At 30.1% G+C, this 16,267-nt stretch overlaps 3 protein-coding genes across 4 annotated transcripts; all 3 read right to left on the reverse strand.

Moving 5' to 3' along the window:
- Positions 1-235: 235 nt before the first annotated feature.
- LOC101501136 (uncharacterized) lies at positions 236-2,795 on the reverse strand. The gene is made up of 8 exons (XM_004511899.4): positions 2,421-2,795; positions 2,228-2,345; positions 1,995-2,056; positions 1,863-1,914; positions 1,667-1,772; positions 1,162-1,260; positions 920-1,043; positions 236-846 (listed from the first exon to the last, which is right to left on the reverse strand). The coding sequence occupies exons 1-8, from the start codon at positions 2,659-2,661 to the stop codon at positions 386-388; spliced, it is 1,263 nt and encodes a 420-aa protein (XP_004511956.1). The 5' UTR covers positions 2,662-2,795; the 3' UTR covers positions 236-385.
- Positions 2,796-3,979: 1,184 nt separating this feature from the next.
- LOC101501872 (CDPK-related kinase 5-like) lies at positions 3,980-8,580 on the reverse strand. 2 transcript variants are annotated; one of them, XM_073364193.1, is made up of 11 exons: positions 7,716-8,580; positions 7,257-7,387; positions 7,027-7,068; positions 6,786-6,894; positions 6,399-6,477; positions 6,026-6,322; positions 5,847-5,959; positions 5,255-5,362; positions 5,113-5,175; positions 4,845-5,012; positions 3,980-4,519 (listed from the first exon to the last, which is right to left on the reverse strand). In XM_073364193.1, the coding sequence occupies exons 1-11, from the start codon at positions 8,274-8,276 to the stop codon at positions 4,382-4,384; spliced, it is 1,809 nt and encodes a 602-aa protein (XP_073220294.1). In that variant the 5' UTR covers positions 8,277-8,580; the 3' UTR covers positions 3,980-4,381. The 2 variants fall into 2 exon arrangements, with proteins under 2 accessions (XP_073220294.1, XP_004511959.1); XM_004511902.4 differs by having other exon boundaries at positions 7,761-8,577.
- Positions 8,581-13,147: 4,567 nt separating this feature from the next.
- On the reverse strand, positions 13,148-15,766 carry LOC101502197 (peroxidase 10). The gene is made up of 4 exons (XM_004511903.3): positions 15,473-15,766; positions 14,687-14,878; positions 14,435-14,597; positions 13,148-13,714 (listed from the first exon to the last, which is right to left on the reverse strand). Exons 1-4 carry the CDS (start codon positions 15,686-15,688, stop codon positions 13,305-13,307), a joined length of 981 nt encoding a protein of 326 aa, XP_004511960.1. The 5' UTR covers positions 15,689-15,766; the 3' UTR covers positions 13,148-13,304.
- Between the last annotated feature and the right edge of the window lie 501 nt (positions 15,767-16,267).

Below are 16,267 nucleotides of genomic sequence, written 5' to 3' on the forward strand. Positions count from 1 at the left end.
CCAATTAAACCAATCACAAAACTATTAAAAAATGTATTACCTCCTATTAAACCAATCACAAAATCATTAAATTATTCCTCTCCTCTCTTTTATACCATACATATCCCTACTTACCTCTACTCCTCTCCCCTCCATTAAAATCTATTTCATTCATTTTTTCCATTGAACTAAACACACTCTAAAACAACTAAAAAGAAATGGAGTGAGTAATTCTTTTTAAAACAACTAAAAAAAATGGAGTAAGTAATTATTAAGCTCTATTTAAAAACCATTTATTCAGTAAAAAAAAACATTGAAAAGTACATTTTTTTCCACAAGTATATGTACAACATAACTATTTGACTATAACCACATTTGAAGAAAGATTGCTTACACTCCTCATTGTTCATCCAAAAAAATTCCTCATTTCGAAGTTGTATCGGTTGGTGTGAGTGTGATAACTATCACGGAATACATTCATTCTAGATGTGAATTCACCAACACCAGGCCTGAAAGGTGGGAATCCTATCATATTTGGAATTGGGACTCTTTCACGATAAACGAATTTGTTTGATCCATTTCGGCTTTGAGATTGATATGGAATGCGTCGATTACTAGCCTGTAATGGATAGGCTAGAGCTTGATAACGGTCATATTCAGCAGGCGTGTGTACTCTTCCCCTTGCAGATCTACAGGCTCCTGAAGATGCACTCTCATTCCATGTTCCTTGTGTTGATGAAGCGGCATCATGACATTGATACTCGTTTACTCTTCTGGAATCATCAAGGTGTCTAACCTTGTTTAGAACACAGGATTTTCCTCTTTTTGATCGTTCGGTATTCTGGATTTCATGTCGCGGCTTAGAACCTAATAAGGCACGGGCGACAAATTACTCTTAGAGTGGAAAACTGCAAGACAATGCAACACAAACTTATACTACCTTTAGATCCATTTGCATAACTGCTTTTCTTTTTCTGCTTCAATGCTTTCGCAAACCTTGCTGCTGCACCACGTCTGTGCTTCTCAGATAGCACTTTGACCCTATCAGCTTCATTTTTCCATCTCTAAAGCATGAAGAATAAAATAAAAAGCAACAAATAGCAACATCCTGAGGATGGGAAAAGGAAAGAAAAAAAATGTAAATAAGTAAAATATAAAATGCTTGCATAAACTGATTGATACCTGTCTGTAAGTTTTCTGTTTATAGAGATTACGTCCCTTTACAAGCAAACAAGAAAGTGAAGGTAATTTCTTAACCCCACTACTCCACAACACCTCAACCTGCAAAACATAGACGTAAAGAATTCCATAATTGATAACAGTGCTGTACAATATTAATCTGAAAAATATGGCATAAGACATTTCTACCACATGAAATGCAAGTTGCAACAATGAAACCAAATATGTTATTATTGTTTTCTGATTCTGTTTCACTAAGGGGGAGGGGTATTCTCAAGAGAAAAAAAAAAAAAAAATTGGTCATTGACCTAGAAAACAATTCTGCCAACACCAGAACAGCAGCCAAGACAATGAAGACATACTTCACCAGCCAAGAGAGCCATTGCACTCCACATCTTATAAGAGCACATATCACCCGAAGTAATTCGTGTTCAAATAAAAGACCAAATGAGTAATACAGGATACTATTTTTGTATGTACATCGATTACCAGTACAGTTTAGACTTACAGTGAAGGTATGTTGTTGTTTAGCTGCACCATAGCTTTCCTTTACAACCCTCCCAGCAATAGTTCTGTTTCCTAGAACTCTTCCATGCCTAGTCACTTTGCTAAATCTGGTGAAATATACAATTGACATATAATAAAATAATAATTGGGACTATACTGAAAATTATTTATTAAACATGATGAGAGAAACAAATTACTTTTCATAAACCTTTTGTCTGAATAGAACCACATCTCCCATGCAGACATCTCCTGAGAAAAGTGAGAACGCTACTATTCATTTGAAGAATGATAAGAGAAAGGCTATGAAAGAAAAAGATATAACAATTTACCTGTACAATTAATGTTGAAGGATGATCTTGGATACAACGTGTATCCATTTCCATGTTTTAACCTGAGATATTGAACAAGTCACTTAGTAAGATATCTCAAAATCAAACTAACAAGTCCTATTTTCTCAAAATCTTACCCTTTAGTCCAAAAAAATTGAAGTAAAATGAATATAACAAAGATTGAACAGAAAAGACTTAATCATACACAATTAGAAGTAATTTGAAATAGTTACCTCCAATGCTCTTTAATCCTCGCAATGCAAACTGCTCTATTTCCTGCAAGCCTCAATCCGTGTTCGCGTAAATACGCTTTGCATTCGTTTAATTTCAGTGAATCTATATCCTTTCCACCTGCAAAATATCGAACACGAAATTCAAACTTGTTCGATACAGTGTTGTTAACTTTCATTTGGTACTAATCAAAACCTTGGAGGAGAGAAACGACTTTTTCGGAGAGGGATTCGTCGTCAACGTCGATGTCATCCGATTCGGAAGCTTCGTCGCGATCTTCTTCTTGTTCATGATCAATATCGCTGTCATCCGATTCGGATGCTTCATCGCAGTCGCTGTATTGTTCGTCGGAATCGTCATCGTAATCTTCTTCTTCTTCTTCTTCAGAGGAGGAGGAGATAATAATCGCTGCTCGTTTTCCTCTCTGCTGATCCATTTCTTGTAAGAGCAATTGAATTCGCAGACACCTCCCGGTATTTGTTCGTGTGAAAATATTTGAAATTGAAAAGGATGAAGCATAGAGCGGTGCTGGGCCTGGGCTTTACACATTCTTTTTGGCACAGTTTTTGTTGTTTGATGCATATGCATCTTTTTTTTTTTTTTAGTTTCGTAATTAATCCTATTTCAGATTAAACGTGCTTGTCTCTCAGTCAAATTGCAAATATTGAATTGTTACGTTTTCAAAGTCTAGTCTCTTTAGTAACATGTTGTAATACACGTGCTACTCTGTCAAGACCAAAAAATGGAATAAATCACTAAAATAGTCATTAATTTTGCAAGACATTTTCAATTTGATAGATGAAAATGTAAATATTTAATTTTAATGTTTGACTCTAAAATATTTCGTTGCAGAAATCGTTAACTATATTTTTAATAACAAAAAAGTAGATGTAACTTTGTAAAACGCAAGTTAATTTTTAAGAATATAAATATTTCAATTAGTCCTTGCCTCTTTAAATATATTATTGGTCATCCCAATCATAAGAGAAGAATCCAAAAACATTTAAAATTGTAAAATAAAGAAAACATATTACTCTTACGTGTCCTTTCTTCTCCTAGTAGACACTGTCTTTTTTGCCGCACCGTTAGAATTATGTGTCAACAAAGAGAAGGAAATATGTTTAGTAAAGAATATTTAACATATAGATAAATTTGAAAAATATTTTACCGAATTGAAAAATTTTATATTATAAAAAACAAAATTAAAAGCGTCCTACAAAATTAGGAACCAAATAGTTGTTTACTACTACAAATGAAAATATTTCTATTATCAAAAACAAATTAAAAGCATCCTACAAAATTAGGGACCAAATAGTTTACTACTAAAAATGAAAATAAGTCAGATTTGATACATAATTCAAATCAAATTTCATATGAATGAAAATAAGCCAGATTTGATACATAATTCAAATTAAATCTCATATAAGACAGTTATAAAATGACAATTACTATTATCGACCTACCGTTGTTAATAACAATTTCCTTATCACGACTATTTAAAAAAAAAATCGAGTGTTCCAAAGCAAACTTCTGCAGAAGCTATAAGCTAAGACTACAAACATCAGATCCACCACACATCAAGAGGAGGACGTCTCCGGCAGTTCCAAACAGATGCTTAGAATGCTTTGATCATCAATCCTAAGATGTAGCTACTGGACATGCCCTACATGTCCTGTTGCTGCCGGATTAGCACCTAATACTTAACTGCTTATTCTAAAAAACCAACATCTACAATGAAACTAAAAGACCAAAAGAGCTCCAAAAACCTCTTTCATTCAGCTCTGGATGCAAGTCAATTAATTTGCATGTGGACAAGAATGTGATTTCTCAATTCTGAATCACAGAACGTGTTACAATATAAATGTACCCTAATAACAATCAGACATATTCTCACCTGTAACTTAACACACTACAGCTTTACAGACGAAAATACAAACATCTATGCCAGGTTTAATTTACTCGCTCAAATGGTAAAAACAAAAACTCATTCCTTGTAAACGCGGGAGAACCCCAATTATATGCTAAGCCACAACGTGACAGACAATCACTCGATGATAGAATTGTGATGATTGCATTAGCGTTGTGTTAGCCAGATTATCGTGGTATATATAGTTTAGCACTCTTTTCTTGGATACTGTATTGAGCTTCCAAAGTCTCTATTGAGCTTTTGCAAGACTTCTTGATGGGCCATGCAACAATTTCACAAATCCAAGGAAGCTTAACTTCCCATCAGTGTGCCGAATCCAATCATGAAGAACAGCATGAACAGGGATAGATGGACCAAGCCCAAGCTCCTGAATATTTCAGTTCAAACCATAAACATCATATAAAAGAAAAGAAAAGAAAAGTAAAGAAAAAGAAACTAGTTTCTTGCAATATACCTAAAACAATATCGACCTTTACTAGTTTTTCTTTCTAGGCATTATGTAAATGTAGCTAGAATAGTATATTATGGGGAATAAAGAAACTTGTATATTGATGTCAAAATGCAGTACCATGAAAATTTTAACAGGTAGATATCATCATCATCATTATAATAATAATAATAACCATGATAATATTATTAGCATGATGTTTTCCAGCATGTATAACCTATTATCATAGTCAAATCTAACATACCGAAGCTAATTCATCAATGACTATGGCCTTGTTTCCATCCTTTTCAAACAGATCATAGGCACAACGTGCACGCTTCTCCCAGTGGTCAATTGCTTCAAGTTGATGAACACTGAGTGCAGCTGCGCAAAACTCATCAAAATCCATCCTTCTATATTGCAATGCATTAAGCTGCCACACAGATTATTTGCATCAACAATAACCATTGTGTCCACAAAATTCCATTTCAATAATTTGTAAAGGTATTCTACAGTTAAATCACAGCACTTACTGATCCCAGAAAGTCAGCAATGCGTGACTCCTTCATAGCATCTGTTGCATTTACCATAAAGGCCTGACCAATTCAAACTAGTGAGATGATAACCACTTTCCTCTTAATAACATACATAAAAAGAATATGAAACAAAACCAACCGCTTTTATATTTTCCAAGCTTATGGTGCCATATTTGTTAGGCTCTAAAAGTGCAAACTGCTCCTTCAAGTAATGTAGTTCATCTACAGTTAATGTCTTCGATAGAGCCTGTCCAATGACCATGGAAATAACACTTTAATAAGTTATTGAGAAGCACATAGAGTGTTATAAACCAAAAGAATAAAGGCAAAAGGAACAAACAAAATAGCAGAAAGAATCACTCATGCCTAATGATTTGAAAGGAAACAATGCATAGGTAAAACATTTGTTACGTCTTTAACTTAAAACTTCCAAAAATATTTCATCTTTAGAAAGAATTGAGTCTGCCAAGTCGGAAAATTAAACACCAAAAAGTTTGGCAATGCCGCTACTACTCGGTATGTGGACAACAATCAACTTTAGCTACAATTTGAACATTAACTTTAACATAAACATATAGATAAGTAGTAAACTTAATCATATTATTAGAGGAAGAGTAGCAGTAGTGAAAATCAAACCCATAGAGTAATAGGACATACATTTCTACACAGGCTCATTTCGGATCAAAAACAGGTTTTTAAAAGCAGGCAAGGTTTTATATAAAGAGACACACCCTTAAAGCAGCTTTTCGTAGAGATGAAGAACGCATGTATGCCTTCATGTGCTTGAATATTAAAATATCCAAAGGTACTTTTGCATCCTTGTGGTTTTTAATCCATGGATGACCTGCACTACACAATTGTGAGTAATAATGTCAATATATAAGAATAAGAACCGGCAATAGAAACTCACTTAATGCCTGTGCTGCACTCATTCTTTTCCTTGGATCTTTATTTAGTAATCGCTTAACAAAATCCCTTGCCTCATCTGAGAGAGAAGGCCAAGGAGGTTCGTCAAAACTTGGATCAGCTTTCAATACAGTACGAAAGATACCAGACTCAGTCCGAGCCCAAAACGGACGGCTGCCACATAATAAAATATATGCAATCACTCCAATACTCCAGACATCAGCCTCTGTACTATAAGCTCTATGTAGAACTTCAGGAGCCACATAGTATGCACTACCAACAATATCATTGAGCTTTTCATCTATAAAGCACAATGAAAAGTCAAAAGACAAAGCATGTACAAGATAATAAATGGCATGCAAGGAATCCAAGCATACCTAGTTTAACAAAATCCGACAGCCCAAAGTCTATGGCCTTCAGTTCTGAGTTCTCGTCCTTGGATGCGAACAAGAAGTTCTGATCCAAAAATTAGCCATAATTAGAAATTCGAAGTTAATACCTGGTAGGAATTCAGAGAAAAGTCCCACATACTTGCAAACAAAATCATGACTATCGTATATAGCCATATTCTACTACCCCTCCCCCCCAACCCCCAAGGATTAAAAAAAAATAGTCACATAAAAGGAAAGGGTCTTTTCAAAATGCAAAAGCTACTTCAACTCGTACATCCAAATATCATATTACTTAAGCTGAGCTCAATATTTTGATGTACAAAATTACAAATAAAAAAAAAAGTAATATTAAAAACTGCAAATATATTTGACCTCTGGTTTAAGATCACGATGCACAACACCCTGTAGATGGCAAAATGCAGCAGCATTCAGTATTTGTCTCAGAATGGCTTTTGCATCTTCCTCTGTGTATTTCCCACCTCTGAAATAGCACAGAACTAACATAAAGCCGTCAAACACAATGTTTTGCCTCTTTCATTCACTTCCATTCATTCAAAAATAACTTAATTTTTAAACAAAAGGTTTATAATCTCAAAACTAACAAAATAAATACCTTGATAATATTCTGTCCAACAACTCTCCACCTTCGCACAATCTGGGAGGATGAACAAGAGTTTAAGAAAGACTGTTTATTATTTGTAAAGATTTGTTACAATTAAATTGTTCTTACTTAATTATCCAATAAGATAGGATAAAATATATCGGTTTTTTAGATTAAGTAAAATCATCATAAAAGATGAATAACAGCATTCAACGAAAATGAGAAACATAATTAAAGCTTACTCCATTACTATATAGACATTATCATGATCTTCATAAGCCTCATAAAATCGTACTACATTCTTGTGTCCATTCAAAGCTCTCAAAATTTTCACTTCCCTTCTCACATCCTCAATAGCAATAGCAGTAGTCATCTACAATTTAAAACATTAAAATGAAAACACAATTCGGCCCAGTTTGGATAAATAGCTTAAATAACCACTAATAGTATAAGCTTTTAAAATATAGTAAGTGCTTAAATATGGGCTATTTCTATAACAAAATATTAAATAAAGTTAAACTAATTTCATATAAGCTAAGTTATTTTCAAAAACTATCATGGACAGCATATGAAAATTAGCTTAAAATAGTTTATCGATATGTCATAAGTTGTTACCGTAAGATCTTTCAAAGAGTCTCGTCAAGGTTTATATAAGCAAATAAGCTCAAATAAGTCAATTCAAAGAGACTGAAATGATATACATTCAAAGAGTGATCCATTTTGCATGTGAATATATTATTAGAAACCTTGGCTTTAGGAATCACTTTCACAGCAACTTGTTGGCCTTTAAGATCTCCTTTCTTCAATTTAGCTTCACAAGTGTAACCAAAATGGCCTCTCCCAACCTCATCTCCAACATCATATTTATTTCCAAAATGCTTGGAGAATCCGAAGTTCTTGTCAAGAGCAGCCACCGGCTCCGCTTCAGCGCCTTCCGGTATCGAAGCTTCATTAGGCTTCACGGAGCCATGCCTCCGAGCCAAAAGAGATCTTATATGCTTCGCCGGAGACGGAGGAGGAAACGGCTTCTTGAAAAATTTCCTCGCCGGAGACATCTTGGAGAAAAAATTGTGCGCCGGACTAGGACTGTAGAACGGGAAAAACGGAGATCTGTTACCGTTTTCGGTTTCGTTAGGGTTTTGGCCATTGACGGAGTTAGTTAGAGGTTGGGAAGTGACGGAGTTTGGTTGAGGAAGTTCAGTGTTGAATTTGCGAGAGGAGTGAGTGGGATTTGAAGAGGGTTTCGAAGTGCAAAGACCCATTGGGTTTGATTTAATTGAATTGTTGTTTGTTCTTTCTTAAGGGTGGTGAATTAAAGAGTGAAAGTCAAATAAATGAAGCATTTCATGCAATTGTTATAATTGTAATTGTAATGTGAGTACAAAATTTTGGATGAGGTTGAATTGAAAAGTTGTTGGAGTTGAAATGGAAAATGGGATTTTGGTTAGTGAGAAATGAATGAAGTGAGGTTGGTTAGGTTCGTTGATCACGGAGAGTGTGCTTATAAAATGGTGGGGACTAAGAAGGTGATGAATGAAGAAAGGAACAGAGAAAAGTTTAATAGACTTGTGAAAACAAACAAACAAATCAAATGACGAGCGTGTCGGTTTTTGTTGGCAATTGATTTCGGTGATTTTTTTATTTTGGATAAGATTTGATTTATTGCTTAAGGCAATAAAATAAGGAATAAATAGAGATAGATGGTACCACAAGTAATTAAGTTAAACAATTAAGAGTTTATTGAAAGTTGAAACCGTCCATGATTTTTGGACTTTGATTTGTGTTGCTTAGACTTGTTTATCTTAAGATAAGTGATACTCACCTCCTTTAAGCCAAATTCAATTATTAAAATATGTATAAAATTTCAAGAGTCACAAATGTCTTCTTTTAGAAGAAAATATTAATAGTCATTTTTTTTTATGATTAAATCAAATATTAATTCAAATTATATTAATTCGATAAAACTAAAAATAAATAAATACTTTTTTTTAATGAATAGATATATTAATTTAGTCATTGTTTTATTTCATAAATCATGTATAATTTCATGTGCAAGTTGTAGATAATGTTTAATAATTAAATTATACGGTGGTATTTTAAGTTTTTAAATGTTCAAATATAAGTATCTTATGGACTTACTTTAATTATATTGTCTAAATCATCTATAATTACTATTATATCCAACCTCTTTTCAACGAGGTTATTTTTTTATTTGTCTTTCGTGTTAAAATGATTATTCTAATGCTTTAATCCAAATATAATAGAAGTAGACTTATCTTTATCTTTCTATGTATTAGATGTTATTCTAGTCAACGTAATTAATTTAATTATTAATTTTCATTTAATGGAAATTTGGTTATTCTAATTTCAATTTGATTAAATATAATGAAGTCAACATGTTCTTGATTGATTTAATTCAAATTGTGAGAAAATTATACAATTAACAAATCAAACTAAATATCTTTTCTTCAATTATTTTCTTCGCCAAAAAATAAACCAAATCAATATATTACATACCTTCTAAATTTATTAGGATTCTCAATCTAATTCACTTCCTCTTAACGGTTAAATTTAATTTATCAATTAGAATTTTAAAATTTAAAATTCAAATTCTTTCTTAAAACTCGCCACTATATTCTTAATAACCATGCGGATTTTTTTTCTTCTTGTGTGGGTATTGAATGAATCACACTTGTGGTATAAATGACAAACAGAAGAATCCATTCACTCGTTCGAACTGCCGCTTTCAAAATTTCAGGATACAAATATCATTTTAATTCAAAATATTTAATAATAGCATATGAAAATAATTTGGTGGATTAATCCAAATTGGTCCCCGTGCACCCTTCATTCATTCGCTATCATTGTTGTTTTTCTCATTATATCGTTATTATGTTTTCTGTTTTATTCCCTCTGTTTCGAATTGAAACTTTTTCTGAAGTCTCAAAACATATTAATTGTGTATTCTTCTTGCTATCCACTCACTAGTCACTACGCCATCAACATTATTCAGCTCCCCACACATACATTTCGAACCTTTGTGTTCAAATAATGCTGCTTAATTTCTTGATTCGCATTGATCATTTTTGCAGAATATAAATTACAACTATAATTAAGAGGTTGATTGCAAATTAAGTAACACTATCGTCATCAATTGATTCTAATTAATTTTTTTCTTCTTCTTTTAGCGGTTTAAGTTTGACAAGTTATCTTAACTTTGATCATAACCTTGGCAATTTTGGGACCGGAAATTAATTAACATTTGTTAAGAATGTAGTATATTTATTCATTCACTCATATGTACTACAAATAATAGTATGAATTTAATAGTTTCATCCAGTCGTAAAAAGATAGACATTTAATCTCTTGTAGATTTAATTTTTATTTATGTCAATCAAAATATATTTTTAAGTACTCACTAAATTTAAAGATTTTTTCTATCTTAAATCCAATATTATTTCTTCACTTTAAATTTATGTTAAAAAAAGTGTATTAGTGATAGTTTACTAGTAGGACCACTATTTGACAACTAAATAAATTTAGAACCGTTTTAATGTGTTTTTGTTTGTTTGTATATAGAGTATAGTTAAAGTTGAACAAAATAAAGAATTTAAATTTATAACCTCAAACTCAAACTATAGTTCAAATCTCAAACATTTTTCTAATAATGATAATCTCTTTTCCCTAATTAATTGTCTTAGAATAAAATCTTAAAGTGGGACTAACTTAAAAAATGATTGCTATATATATATTGTGAACCATGTTTATAGCTAAAATCCTGTCCATTATGATAGTTAGTTGCTGCACTTGATTTCTTGTTTGACTTCCGTTTTATATTGATGATGCTGATTTTGATAATGATTTGCGCAACGACTTTTGCGCCAAATTCGTAGGTATGCATCCACGGTAGCTCAAGCCTTTATTTATTTTTTACTCTTACGGATACTTGTACTTTATTTTATAAAAATATTTTTTGTTTTTATTTTTTAAAATGTTGTTTATTTTATTTTGATGAAATGTTTTTAAAATAAAATAATATGATAATGTTAAGATGAAATGCTGCTTAATTAATAAATATGCACTTTTTTATACTTAAAACTATAAATACTTGTGTAAGGTACGAGGATAACACATATATTTTAAATTTTGCTTAAATTTTACTCCTAGTTTAATTTAGGGTCGACCTGACATGATATTTTTAAAATTTATAATAATATTTTAGTATAATTATCTATTTTTTAAGAAAAAACTATTTTTTAAACAACCATTAAATTCATATAATTAATTTAATAATTATCAAATTAATATTAATTATTAATTAAATCAATTAATTTAATAATTATTGAATCAATATTAATTTTAGATACGATTTTTTTAGTAAGTAAAAATTTATTTTTTTAAATATCTAAAACGATTGTTTTAGTATCATTTTTCTTAGTTGAATTTAAAATATAATGTTTGACTTCATTAAACAATAATGATACATGTAAAAAGATGTTTCTGGTTATCATGTTACCAAGAATCCATCACAAATAAATCTTTAATGGAAGTCAAAGGTAACCTCAGACGAAGGTGATGAAAAGAGAATGTGTGAAATGGTGAACATGCACAAAGAAGACATATTGATGGCTATACCACAATTTTGTATTAGAAAGCCCCACAAATATTGATGCGCAGCGCATGCTTACTAACAAACAATAAAACAAACAAAAAACAATTAATATTTGGCACCATCAGCGTCAGAATTTCAAAATCAAAAAGTAAGCAATCACATGTGAGTTTTATTCAGTTAGGCCAAAATAATATGTAAATAAGAAAACTATATATAGATTCTATGCAAAGAAAAATAAAATATTATCCATGAAAAGAAAACGAAGACAATTTAAGTTGAGAGTAACCATAATAATATTTCAATTTATTAAATACTAACTATAAATTATATGCAATATATATATATTGAGTAAAAAAATATATATAAATTAAATATGTTATTTGTACAAAATATATATGTTAGATATTTTTATAATCTTTTTAATGTCAGTGAAATGCTTTATACAGAAAATGTACAGAAAGAAGTTCAACTATATAATATATGTTTAAAGATTTGAAAATCTGTTTAACTTTTAGAAACTTCTTTTTTTTTTTGGTTAGGTCTATGTCTCTCAGTTTTTATTTTTCGTTTTTTTAATAAATTTGTAGTTTAAGAAAATATTCTTTTAGAAGCTAAATCACACTTAAAGCTCATCTTTTCTTTTCAAATAGAAGGGACCAACAAAATTATAAAAGTGGTAAAATAGAAACCAAAAACTCGGATTTAGAAATAAAAATATTAAAAGATAACTGTGAACAAAATAGTAAAATAAAAAGTACATTTAAAATTTTTTGTTTTGTTTTGTTTATTGTTAATAACATGGGCTCAAAACTATTCTTAATATATCAATATTAAAATGAAATAAAGTAATTAAGTAAAACGTAGATAACTTTTTAAAGAAAGAAAAAGATAAGGTAAAAGAGGAGGAGGAATGTAGTCTAAGGAAATTTTAATAAGAGAAAGTTTTACCTTTTTAATCTAAGAGTCTACACCAATTGCACCATAAATTCAACTATAGAGCACTGTGCTTATGTCAAATTATATTAATTCATGTGTTCTTAGTGTTTCGTTTATGACGTGTTTTATAATATCGGAAGTATTTGTGAACTTTTTCAAATAAATATTATTACTATCACATAAATTTAATAAATATAAAGAGACTTTTAAATAGAATAAACAACTATTTTAATTTCTAAAATTGTGAAGCATATCACAATACTTCTTAAATGTATCAAAATTATAAAAAATATATTTAATTATGTCTTTTGTTAATCATTTTAGTTCTCAAATGTGTATAATATTTAGTTAATTTAGTTTAGTTTTATAATGTGTTTTCAGTTGGTCCATTTTTCGGAGGTCTGTCGAGGAAGTAGCAAGTACTACTAGTAAACCAACACAATAAATATCTCAAGTTAGAATCCAATCATCATAGAAAATGTCGAATTTAACAATATTAATATTGTCAATTGAATTAAATCTTAAATACTTCGTTAATCAAATTATTATTTTATAAAATTCCAAATAAAAAACACACTTGAGATCTATTTGCAATTTCAATCCATTGAGAAAATATAATTGAACTAAAATACTATGAAACATATTTACTACTATATATTTATTTGAGCCACACACATATTCATACAATTATAGCACTAAAGTTTATAAAACTGAAAGGAAGAGAAAATGCATATTTGTATGTCTAATTCACAGCCCTACAATTTCTCCTTATTTGGCCCTGTTGTCCCGTAAGAACACCAATACGACCCATTTTTTCAATAGAAACAGCAAAGTCTCTAAAAAACAAAATAGGCCACTTGCTATAGTTTGTAACCAATGAAGAAGTAGTATTATCACCCAAAAGAGCTTGGTCTGATTGAAGTAGCCCAACATTGGTCACAAGATTTTTGTAATACGTGTTATCAAATGTGTTAGTAGTGACAGGATCCAATGGAGCCAAATTGGTATCTGAATCAGCTTGATTTGGGCATGTTTTTTGTAAATTTTGTAGAAGTGAAGTGTCAAGTGTTGGATCGGATTTACCCGATCCACCAAAGTCGAAGAGCCTTGTCTTGAATGTAAAGCATTGAGCAAACCCAAAGGTGTGGGCACCTGTATTATATATTCAGTACATACACACAAAACTTATTCAAGTATAAAAATATTACTAAAATATAGCCGAATTTTCATTAATTTCACTATATTTAACATTTTGAAGGATATTTTATATTATTATTTAAAAATATCTATTATTAATATTTTCATACAAGTCTATCCACATAAAAAAAAATTAAATAAAAATCTTGTAAGTGCAGTTTAGATGATAAAAAAATACATAGATATTTGATATATTGGAAGTCAATTTAATGCACAATACTTCTATTTTTTGTACCTTATGTATGTGAGTTTCATTATTAGATTTAAAAAAAAAATGTATTTTTTCTCTTTATTTTAATTGAATTAAAATTTTAATTCCTCTATTTTAAAATTTAAGAATTTGGTTTTTCTTTTTCACAATTTTCTGAATTTTTCCACAATACCTGCATTTAGATTCATTTTGTTGACGTGTCCGATTAATAAATGACATGAATTTATTTTTTTATAAAAATGCTGATTTGGATTTAATATCATGAGCTCACTCTAACTACCCATATATGTCATTAAAATCTAATTACTAATTATATGATAGTTTTAAATTAAAATAATTATAATTATAAATAATAAAAACAATGGAAATAGAAAATTAGATTTTGACAATGAAGATGGTGAGAACAAAATAAAATGACATTTAAAAAAAATGAAGCAAATAATTGTGAAGCGAAAGAAGCAAACCTGAGAGAACTGCTACATCTTTCTTTTCAAGACCCTTAGAAATGAACTTAGCAGTGATATTTTCAAGAGGTTCAAAGGGTGATGGCAAGTTATTTGCTTCACTCTCACTTGCTGTTGTTCCATCTCTACGACCAAGAGGTACAGCCCAAAATGGCCCTTTACTCTAAAAAAATAATTACAAAACTTTTTAATTAATAATAATATGATTTAACTAATTATTTTTAATTAAGTAGTGTCAAAATAATTACTTACAAGATATACAGCTTCTCTAGCTGCTAGAGTAAGTATATCAGCACATGACACTGTGGATGGACAAGCATTTTCTAAATCTGACTTTATTTTATCAATTACATCAAACCCTCTTATTGAATTTTTATTAGGCAATGCATTTTTCTCCCCTGTTAGTGTGTTTGTATCATCTAGCAACACAGATGCATCACATCCCTGTGTAATACAGAAAATCAAATAACAAAGACATAACATTATTATAGCACCATATGATTAAGGAAACATAGTTAATCCAAATATTACTCATTTTCACATAAAAATATGAAATTTGTCGCTATATGTTCAATACTTGTCGCTAATTCTATCACTAAATTTTGTGGAGGAAATTAGAGAGATATTTATGCACTTTGATGGACCATAGTTTGTGCTACACTATCATATGTTTGGTTTTACTTATTTAAATTTATCTATTGACATAAATATTGGTGAGATTATTTGAAAGAGTTTATCAAAATAGTTTATAATATGCATTTCCCTAAATTATTTTCAATTTATTTTAATAAATTCACTAATATTATTTATGAAAAAGGTTATATGAAAATAATTTAAATCTAACTTTTTGTTGTTGAAAAAATTTATACATAAATATTTATATGATAATTGCTTATGTTGTAAGCGATTAATTAAGTTTATATAAACTACCATACAAAAATTAAGGCAGATTTTCCAACATTTATGTTCAACCTATTTATAGTAAATAATCTAACTATATATAATAAGAAAATACTAAAAATGAGAGAGCTTAATTACAATGACAAAACAATCATGGAAATGGAGTCGCAAGAGAGAGGCAGCTATCCTTGTATCATTGGCCATAGCTGACCAGACATTGTATCTAACAATTCTAGTCAAGTTTGGACAAGTTAAGTCATAGAAGTTGTAATAAAGTTGACTGCACACAAGTGGAGTAAGAAACACAAGATAAAACATAAAAACAAAAGGATGCTTCTTAGATACACCCTCCATACTTGGAAGCAAATTATGATGACAAAAGGTGAAGTTAATTTGTTGAGTTGACAAACTTAATTAGAGTTGTGTGTGACAATGAGGTGTGAGCTGAAACAATTTATAGAAGAAAAAAGCATGGGTAATACGAGTTTTTTCATTATTATATTAGACATATCAATTAAACCGATTGAACCAACCAATTTAACTGTTAATTCAATTCAATTATGGTTTATTTTAAATTTGTCGTAATTGAATTAAATTGAATTAATTCAACTATTTTATTTTATTTTTTTATAAAAAAAAATACTTTTAATATTTATTTATTAGTCATCTGACTCATTTGATTGAACTATAACTCAAAAGTAACGTCAGTTTAATATCCAATTCAATTTTTAAATTGTAGATTAACATAGTTTTTGTAGAGAGTGGCAGAGCCACTGTGACTGTCCTTATCGCTTGAGTTTTGTAAAAGTCTAAAATTGCTGCTATAATAGCACCTAATGAAGTTAAACATTTGCTCTAAGTGGCAAGATGATGCATTATAAGAATATAAAAAAATGCTTAACAAAGTTGACACATAAGGTATAAGGAAGCTTG

This window comes from Cicer arietinum, chromosome 8 (assembly GCF_000331145.2).
Source record: "Cicer arietinum cultivar CDC Frontier isolate Library 1 chromosome 8, Cicar.CDCFrontier_v2.0, whole genome shotgun sequence".
In the NCBI taxonomy this organism is placed as follows: domain Eukaryota; kingdom Viridiplantae; phylum Streptophyta; class Magnoliopsida; order Fabales; family Fabaceae; genus Cicer; species Cicer arietinum.

What these genes read in the sequence shown, in the direction of transcription:
- LOC101502197 (XM_004511903.3), bottom strand. Translation starts at nt 15,688, where the DNA reads ATGGAGGGTGTATCTAAGAAGCATCCTTTTGTTTTTATGTTTTATCTT. An exon ending in TCCATGATTGTTTTGTCATT is followed by an intron (nt 14,879 to 15,472) that starts GTAATTAAGCTC and finishes TGTATTACACAG; the next exon opens with GGATGTGATGCATCTGTGTT. An exon ending in CTAGAGAAGCTGTATATCTT is followed by an intron (nt 14,598 to 14,686) that starts GTAAGTAATTAT and finishes TTATTTTTTTAG; the next exon opens with AGTAAAGGGCCATTTTGGGC.
- LOC101501136 (XM_004511899.4), bottom strand. Translation starts at nt 2,661, where the DNA reads ATGGATCAGCAGAGAGGAAAACGAGCAGCGATTATTATCTCCTCCTCC. An exon ending in AGGATTAAAGAGCATTGGAG is followed by an intron (nt 2,057 to 2,227) that starts GTAACTATTTCA and finishes TCAATATCTCAG; the next exon opens with GTTAAAACATGGAAATGGAT. An exon ending in AACAACAACATACCTTCACT is followed by an intron (nt 1,261 to 1,666) that starts GTAAGTCTAAAC and finishes TATGTTTTGCAG; the next exon opens with GTTGAGGTGTTGTGGAGTAG.
- LOC101501872 (XM_073364193.1), bottom strand. Translation starts at nt 8,276, where the DNA reads ATGGGTCTTTGCACTTCGAAACCCTCTTCAAATCCCACTCACTCCTCT. An exon ending in GCTTGGAAAATATAAAAGCG is followed by an intron (nt 5,176 to 5,254) that starts GTTGGTTTTGTT and finishes TGAATTGGTCAG; the next exon opens with GCCTTTATGGTAAATGCAAC. An exon ending in TTGCTGACTTTCTGGGATCA is followed by an intron (nt 5,013 to 5,112) that starts GTAAGTGCTGTG and finishes TCTGTGTGGCAG; the next exon opens with CTTAATGCATTGCAATATAG.